The sequence below is a fragment of the Triplophysa dalaica genome, chromosome 17 (genome assembly GCF_015846415.1).
Source record: "Triplophysa dalaica isolate WHDGS20190420 chromosome 17, ASM1584641v1, whole genome shotgun sequence".
Classification (NCBI taxonomy): domain Eukaryota; kingdom Metazoa; phylum Chordata; class Actinopteri; order Cypriniformes; family Nemacheilidae; genus Triplophysa; species Triplophysa dalaica.
In genome coordinates this window covers 9274241-9282500 of record NC_079558.1, presented here as the reverse complement: position 1 = coordinate 9282500, position 8260 = coordinate 9274241, and the positions used below count along the sequence as shown (strand labels likewise).

The 8260-nt window shown below is 38.9% G+C and overlaps 3 protein-coding genes and 1 long non-coding RNA gene across 6 annotated transcripts in view; 2 read left to right on the top strand and 2 right to left on the bottom strand.

Annotated features, from left to right (window-relative positions):
* Positions 1–1033, top strand: part of ep300a (E1A binding protein p300 a) — a 20573-nt gene extending 19540 nt beyond the window's left edge. For all 3 annotated transcript variants that reach the window (XM_056770527.1, XM_056770526.1, XM_056770528.1), the window contains one exon: positions 1–1033. This exon is cut by the window's left edge and continues 3820 nt beyond it. The gene's annotated coding sequence lies outside the window, so the exon portion shown is untranslated.
* A 115-nt stretch (positions 1034–1148) lies between these two features.
* On the bottom strand, positions 1149–4115 carry cbx7b (chromobox homolog 7b). Its single transcript, XM_056770529.1, has 6 exons — positions 3829–4115; positions 3250–3293; positions 3049–3114; positions 2899–2965; positions 2522–2813; positions 1149–2405 (listed from the first exon to the last, which is right to left on the bottom strand). Exons 1-6 carry the CDS (start codon positions 3895–3897, stop codon positions 2206–2208), a joined length of 738 nt encoding a protein of 245 aa, XP_056626507.1. The 5' UTR covers positions 3898–4115; the 3' UTR covers positions 1149–2205.
* A 289-nt stretch (positions 4116–4404) lies between these two features.
* josd1 (Josephin domain containing 1) lies at positions 4405–7706 on the bottom strand. Its single transcript, XM_056771342.1, has 5 exons — positions 7551–7706; positions 6421–7080; positions 6209–6337; positions 5917–6111; positions 4405–5847 (listed from the first exon to the last, which is right to left on the bottom strand). Exons 2-5 carry the CDS (start codon positions 6702–6704, stop codon positions 5748–5750), a joined length of 708 nt encoding a protein of 235 aa, XP_056627320.1. The 5' UTR covers positions 6705–7080; positions 7551–7706; the 3' UTR covers positions 4405–5747.
* On the top strand, positions 7105–7811 carry LOC130438981 (uncharacterized). Its single transcript, XR_008909397.1, has 2 exons — positions 7105–7219; positions 7673–7811. It is a non-coding gene; the product is annotated as an uncharacterized LOC130438981 (long non-coding RNA).
* Positions 7812–8260: the final 449 nt, after the last annotated feature.

The window sequence follows — 8260 nt, the reverse complement described above, 5'->3', positions numbered from 1 at the left end:
CATCTGTCCTTCATGCATGTTACAGTTTCCTAACTTCAAACACCATGTCTGATGAATGAGTTTTCTTTTATGTCCTCAACAAAGGAACCATGAAAGTACTAATAACACTATGTGGTCAATGGCAACGTAGAAAATGACTCTGATCAAAATGTGGATCGGGGAATATAGGTTCTGCAAAATCTTCACATCAATCTGTACATGTTTTCTGAACAATGGGATTTAAGTTATATTCTTTAGACAACATCTGTACTGAAAAGAAATTGTTTTTGTAAAAATGTTTGTAAATGAACAGATGTTTCCTTCTGAAGAAATGTGGGCAGTTTGATAAATAAATACAGTCCACGCCCGAAAGCACCAGTGCGCCTTTGTGTGTATACTGACATTGGCTGTCATTGTTTCAATCCTGAAGAAAAGTCAAGCAGGCCAAAATCAAGTTGTGAAATGTGCAAACTGGATAGTCTTTACCCATTAAATAATTGTTCTCTAGAAAGTTAAGGGTGTGCTAGATAACTACATAACACTGGTTATTTTATAAAAAGGAGAACAATACATTTCTTTTATATACAGATGTATTTTATTTTATTTTTTGAGAATTAAAAAACTTGAAGCTATAAGAGGTGATATTAAATTACACTTTTCAGAGATGTATTGATGCAAAATGACACTGCTGTCATAACCATGTACATCCCACTTTGGGAATGCTGAGAAATATCATAGCGTTTTGAGGAAATGTCTTATGCGTGCATATAGAAGTATATACATTATGATTCACTGTAAAAAAACATGGCAACTAAAACATTTGCTTTGATCTGTACTTTTTCTTTCAGACTGGAAAGCCAACCATACAATTTTAGTTTGAACCACTTTTACTCGCTAACTCTTTGGTGCTTGCTGAGAGGAGCAAAACACTTGCTATGATTTCATTATTTTTACTGTTTGGTTGGCCGGTTGTTTTTTGTTTTAAGTTATTGTGGTCAGATTTATGCCAATTATTTAATTGAACATTAAAATATGTTTGTACCGTTCAAAAATAATTTGCTTCCAGTGTGATTTTAGTTCTCGTGATCCAAGTGTGACATCATGCTGATTATCTGAGATGACTTCTACAGCCATGCATTTGATCAAAAATAAAAAGCATTTCCAATGGATAATGATACAATTACACCAAAGTTTTATTGATGGCAACATAATACCAGGACTTCAAATAAAGTGCAAATATTCTCAAAAGCGAAAGCAACAGACATTTGGCACACAAAGTTAAATTTATATCGATCACAAAGTCAGCTACTACTATAGTGGCATAAAAAACAGCTTAGCCTCCAGAGATTGATATTCCTAAAGGCTAAATATACATTCATGTCAAAATAGAAAAATATAACAGTTGTCTTCAGTTCTCCTAGTCTAAAATAACACCAATAAACAGTAATCAAGTTAAATCTAACGTTGAAGACTACTGTCCAATACAGTGCAGTCATACTTGGTGACAGTGCACAAGAAGACTAAATCGGGAGTGAGAAAAATATTTGCACAGACCCTGTAACATTTAAGTTATTAAAAAGTTATAGTGTTGGAAAAAATAAAGTGCGGTTACACACACATTGTAACAGTGGAACATGATTGTGCAGCAACAAATAAAACAAGGGTAACATTTTTCCCCACACCATTTTTTTGTTCAAGCAGTTTTAAAGATGACCACGATAACAATAAGTGCTAAAATGCTAAATGTGAGATAATTTCAGTGTTGCCTCTAAAGAGGTCAATACTTGTGGATTTGAAAATGTAGGTACATGTATATATTGATGTTTTATACTGAAGTTTATTGTTTCGTAGAATTTTTACTCTTTACTGCAATGAAAACCATGTCACAGATCAACATCAGAGAACTGGTACTGTTTCATGGTCAATACAACAATGCCTAAACTCTTCCCTAGACTCAATTCATAACTGTCATTAAAATCATGAAATTATATTTTTAATGTAATCGGATAACAATCCTAAAAGCAGGTTTTTGAAGGTTATTACCACAGTACAATTAAATGTATTACATTATGACATTAAAATCCTTTTCGATTATTTCATATTTTCTGCGCAGTTGAGCTTTGTCTGAATCACTGGAAGTCATGCAACGTCATAATAAACAAAGCAAATGATGTAAGTACCGACTCAGTTTCTCTCACTCTCTCCGTCAACGTTCTCCTTGTTATATCAGATCTCCAGCTCCCAGTTCCTGAAGAAACCCCTTGCTACTAAAGCCTCTCTAAAAGTTACTGTTAGTGAGTTGATGGTGACGTCTGTCACAGTTACCTCCTCTGGTCCCATAACTGGACACCACTGTTCAGTCAAAGGACACATAGATACGACTTCGGATTCAGCAGTTGGACTCCAGCCTCCTGTCCTGACATCCTCTGCAACATAGTAAATATTGTACGTATAGTAAGTGGTACCCTCTTAAAAATCAAAATAGGTGCATGAAGAAAAAATATTTCTGCTGTTTCGTTTTCTGACCAACTGACATACTTACTGTTTAAAGTGCTGCTGCCAGTTATAATTTCTTCCTGTCTTGTATCCTCCTCTTCCTCATCCTCCTCCATAACACCCTCGTCATCATCGTCCTCCCTTCTATCCCATTCCTCCTCCGATGTGTCTCTGGATGCCTTTTTCTTTCTATTATGCTGGGAAAAATTATGATACATACACGCCCCTGCAGACGGGAACCTCATATCCCCATCACCACACAACGAGAGTGACAGATGTTCTGAAGCATTCTCTGTATCTTTGTGTGCGCTGCGTAGATCCATTGTGTAGATGTTCCTCTTGGAGACAGCACAATATTAAAGATAGGACGTTAAAGGAGGTAAACCATTACAAAAATAAATAATGAAATATTCAAATGTTTACCTGCACAAGCAGTCGTTTAGCCTTTGGACCTCTTTTCCGCCAACCCACTGATCTGTCCCTATGTTCTCTGTTTGAAATAACAATAAGAGAAAAACGTTGGATGAGATCCTACATTAGTGGATAAAAAATGATTTTAATGTAATTGCTCACTTTTCCTCATATGCTAATACTAGTCGAGGGTCTAGAATGTGCTCCTCTGGCTCCCATGTACTGTACCTTTAGTCATACAAAAAGAACATGCATTTCAATAAGGGAAATTAATTACAGGAATATAAGAAAAATAAAGTTACTCACAGCTAACAGTAACTGAGATAGAACAATATTTTTTAACATGTATTAAAAAACACTTACTTTGGAGGCCAGCCCTTCCACTTCAATAAATACTCGACGTGTCCCTAAAGCATAAAAATAAAATAAAAATACAGATAAACCGTTTTCGATTGCGAAGTTTATTTTATTATGTAAGCTGACGTAATGACGCTGACATCATTAAGGATTAAGAAGTGACGACGCTGATCTGTTAGCCCCTCCTATTTATTTCAATAGATTCATAACGGTAATCTTTTACCAAACTGGAGAGGACAAAAGAACACGCCTCACGTTATTTTAAGATAAACGCACGTTTTTATCGCTGCTGCAAAGTAATTACGAGGTACTTGTGTTTGTATTAATAACATTATAGCTTTCATACAGAAAGCGCTGTACCTAAATTAACTTTACCGTAGTTAACGTAACTGGTGGTAACCCAATGGAAATGATAACTGCGTAGTCTCCATCACTTGAATGATTACCACCCCTATAAAGGTACTGTGTGCCATGCGTTCCCAGCGAAGTTAGGCTTCACTTGTATGTGTCAACACCCCTCATGCGTGTTGTTTATGTGCAGCATGCGCAGATTGATCTGTCAACAGACGCGCGCACATCAATTACCTTTCTAATTCTTCTCTTAGTGATGGACTCCACGGCAAATACTTGCTCGCCGATTGCTGACAGTTCCATCGGCTAAGTTGTTCGTCTCTGACAATGAAGTGTTCAAATATCTTTATGCCTATCGTTACAGTAAGTATGCAATAAATCCCATGAGCGGCTAGAATAGCTGTAGCCTCCTCCGACACACCTTCCCTTTCTTCCGCTGACTTGTTTACAATTCAATATTTTAATGCTTTGCACCGCTCCATTTCCTTGTACTACAGGAGTACAGTGACTTTTTAAATCTGCGACACATCTGCAGCGCGGAGCGCGCCCCCGTGCGCCACACAACGGGGTTACATTGTCGCTGTTGGTCAGATTATCAAACCGAAAATAGCACTTTACGTATGAATAATAAGACATTTACTTCAAATTTGACACATATTTAGAGAAAATACAAATTATTATAAATTCTGTTTTGCGTTACCTTTGTTCCAATACGAATATATAATTCGTATAATCAACCGACGTCAGCATGCAAATTTCACTTTGTAGTAAATAGTGTGTACGAGAAAGACATAACAGCTCAGCATTGCGTACATATAAAGACAATTTTAATGATGTCACAGCACATTTTACATCATACATAAAGTGCCAGCATAAGCATTTTATTTGAACGATGGGAAAAATGGCATGAGCACATGTTGTCCATACCCCCCTGCAAAAAGGGACATGGGGATTTAGATTGTCATGGCAAAGGAATCTAGTCATCTCTACAGTTTCTGTTTTACAAAGCACCCTGTGTATGGAAAGTGGAATGTAACTTTTAAATTCTAGCATCTGCGTTTTTTACATTAATAATCTGCTCGAATCAAGGATCTGAAGATAACCTGAGATGCATTATTAGACTTCCCTTTGAACGTGTGATCTGCTTCCCTCTGTAAACATTTTAAGGCCATGTGAATCCATCAATCCATCTCCATCTAAGACGAAAAAGCTTTTTTAAAGAGTCCTTACTCTACCAGTAAGCTTTCAGCAACCTTTGCGGTTTCAGTTTTCCTCTCTCACATCAGCATTTTCTATAAGAAATATGTTTTCAGTTTTACAACCCTTTCATTTTTACAGTACAGAGCTTTTGGCAGTTAAACATCTTATTTACCACCAATGCTCATCTGTTTTTACCGTGTTCTTACATATAATCTATGATTCAGCAACACTAACCTCAATTGCATAACATGACAGTCAAATCAGAATATTGAGAGTAACTGTTTAAGAAGGTAACAAGTGACCGATTTGGTTATAAAGAATTAGCAAAAACATCCAATTACTGCGGTGCCATGCTATACTGTAATAATACACAGGGAGCATCTCATCTGTCACCAAGACATGATCCAGCAGGGGCTTCTATATGCCTTCTCTTAATCTTCAAGAACATGCACTTAAGTACATATGCACCCTTGTGTTAAAGGTCCAGTTGGTCAAGGGAATACCTTTTACTATGTGTAATGTGAGAGAGGAGGCTTAGATGTGTGACAGACGGTTCAAACCATCACATGAATGCCTAGGAAAACACATGGAAAGAGAGAATGAAGGTGATGCACAGGGAGAACACATCACTAATATCTCAATGACCTCTCACTTTCAAGTCAGAAACAGTACAAAATAAAAGAAATAATCAACGTATAAAAAAATGCATCAGAGTCGCTCAAAAACCGAACGAAAATCTGAGATCAGTGTAGTGTAGAGTCTTGTGATATCCCTGTGTATGTCCTTTGCTGCGTTAGTCTCCATGGCAAGAGTCCAGCTGTATGCATGTGTAAACAACGTCTGACCGGTGTGCTTTCATGACTGGCTGAGTGCAACTCCATTTGCTTTTTAAACGGACGCCTGATTGTATCCTTTCTGCGTATGAAGTGGAGAAAAAAAGTGCAGTGAAATGTTCAGTTATCAGACCTCCACGTCTGGTGAACCTCCACCTCCTCCGGCACAACCAATAGGAGTTCACAGTTCTTCCCACGAAGCTGGTGACGCAAGAACTTCCTGAAAAAAAGCTGATTAATAAAACGAATCTCCATGTTCAAAAACTTTCCATCAGAGTTTCACACTTACCTAAGTTCATCATCTGTTCCGATGACATCAGGACTGCGTAGTTTTGAGTCCAGGTTGTAGTAGACTCCTCCTACTTCTCTAACGCCTATCCAGTGCTGCCGCTTGAGTGGCAGGCGCAAAGGACCCCAACGCAGATTAGATGGCACATTTAAAATGAAACCGGTGACATTCGCCAATGCGATGGTGCCAACGTCCCTGTGGGGGGCAACAAAGATTTGGAGCACATCAACAATATAACAGATAGCTGGTGTTAATTAACGACAGAATAATACCACAGGGGAGGAAAACGTACCTTCTCTTGTCCCACCAAACAGCCTCAAATCCACGAGTCTGCAGCGCAGCCATGATCACATTTACATCATAGTTGCCATTACCCAGCATGTTTTTCTTGTGGGGCGTAACTAAAGTGCTAGGGGAGAGCCTGTTTGGGAAAAAAACTGGAATTGAAAAATTCGAAATGCAGCTTATTTTACTAAAAAATATTTTAGTTTTGCCTGCACTGACCTCTGGTAAATATCCTGAAGTGCATCCCTGCTAAAAGCAGTCCCGTCCTGGAAGACATTGTTAAGGGCGTGCAGAGCGCAAAGCTCTTTATGTTGCTTTTCGTGATAGATGACAGGAGTTTGCAAGGAGGTGGGAGGTGTTCCACTATTCGGCCTGACTTCCAACTCGGACCTACGTCCACCGACGTCTTCTCCTTTTTGCTTGGTGACCTTCCATGGCATACAGCCAAGCTCCTGAAACCCTCCTACCCCCCTCCCCTTACCAGAACATGGAGTACTCCCCATTCCTGCTCCTGCTATGTCGCCACTATCATCTCCGCAGCAGCCTCTCAGATGCTTGGGATGAGTGGCAAGGGGAGGGGAGGTAGCAACTGAGGGACACCTTTATGTTAAAGGTGGGTTAGTGACAATAAAACTACAAGTGTTCAGTGAATCCGTTATATCTTTTTAAAAGCAGATTCGGTTGCATTCAGGTTCTGCTTTCATGTCATTGCATGAAGACTTGCCGAGCACCTTAGTAACCACTAGGACAGAGCAGTTCTTTCCATTTTGGCTGACATCAGGAAGGAAAAGATGTATAACGTGCACAGCTGAATGGGAGTAAATGGGTCAGCACTGCAGAATCCTGGCAGGTTGGACAACTGCCACAATAATAATATCCCTATGAAAATGAAGGTAAGCAGAGAAATGCTTGTCAAAGGAGTGAGGAAAAAGACAGAACAATGAATAAAAATCAGTCCACCAACGTTGCCCTTGTTATTCTAACAAAACGTGTACGAATAAAAAACGGAAGCTTTTAGGTAAGTGACCAAGAACTAACATGAATCACTGCGTAAGGAATGGCTGTGTGTAAAACTTCCTGCCAGCTGACTGTTTGGCTGTATAACTCCCGATCATGGATTGAAACGAAATTTAACACTTATTTTTCTTACCACACAAGTTTAACAGAAGATCTTATAACAAGTTGAATATCTGTATGCCGTTATTCAGTATTTCTCTCCGGCTGCTGTTATTTAATCTCAGCTACTGCGTTCACACCAATTTGACACTCTGGCTATGTGCTACTCGTTCGATAGCAACGGTTGAAACGGTTTAATTCAAAATCTCCGTTTATTCCTTCCCGGTACATACCTCTGTCTTCATGCGATATATTAGAGTCAGGGCAGCTTTTCTCTAAGTTTCTCTAAATTTATGTTTTCACCTCCACTCCTTGACTTGTTTATTCCTTTGTCTCTTGTACTTTTTCCTTGCAGCTCTCTGGCTCGTCGTGAGCATGCGCAGAACGTCACTGGCTTTCCGCTGGCTTGCGTCACGGCCAGGTTGCGTCCCTTGGGGCTGTCAAACACGTCTGGGTCGCCCCACATAATGACATTAAAAAAGGTTCTTCTTGGATATATTCATTTTTCTTTTATTATTTTGGTAAGGGTGTGTGTGGTTTGTTCTTGGTTGTCGAAACAGCTCTCTAGTTCTACGCCTGATTCTGATGTAGGCTTGTACATTTATATTATTTATATCTACTGTAATGTCAAATATGTCAGTCTGCTTTTCATTTAATGTTTAAAATTGTCTTTGAGGATACATATGTAAAGCCCTGATTGCTACATTCCAGGTGTTATCAGAAAATGTACCCATTGTGAACAACAGCTCTCATGCATTCCCAGTAAATAAATCACGTGACATGGGTGTTGCTAGAACTATGCTCCACTGAAGAAATATGCAAAATCTGCAGGTGCTTATTGTGCAAGGTTCGATTCATACCTTCTAAAGTCTTCTAGCTCTTATTGGTCAAAATATGTTTTAGATTGCATTTGTGTTAACACTTGCATCTTGAGGTCTTGGGG

What these genes read in the sequence shown, in the direction of transcription:
- cbx7b (XM_056770529.1), bottom strand. Translation starts at nt 3,897, where the DNA reads ATGGAACTGTCAGCAATCGGCGAGCAAGTATTTGCCGTGGAGTCCATC. An exon ending in TGGAAGGGCTGGCCTCCAAA is followed by an intron (nt 3,115 to 3,249) that starts GTAAGTGTTTTT and finishes GTATGACTAAAG; the next exon opens with GTACAGTACATGGGAGCCAG. An exon ending in CTAAACGACTGCTTGTGCAG is followed by an intron (nt 2,814 to 2,898) that starts GTAAACATTTGA and finishes GCTGTCTCCAAG; the next exon opens with AGGAACATCTACACAATGGA.
- josd1 (XM_056771342.1), bottom strand. Translation starts at nt 6,704, where the DNA reads ATGGGGAGTACTCCATGTTCTGGTAAGGGGAGGGGGGTAGGAGGGTTT. An exon ending in CTTCAGGATATTTACCAGAG is followed by an intron (nt 6,338 to 6,420) that starts GTCAGTGCAGGC and finishes TTTCCCAAACAG; the next exon opens with GCTCTCCCCTAGCACTTTAG. An exon ending in GTTTGGTGGGACAAGAGAAG is followed by an intron (nt 6,112 to 6,208) that starts GTACGTTTTCCT and finishes TGCCCCCCACAG; the next exon opens with GGACGTTGGCACCATCGCAT.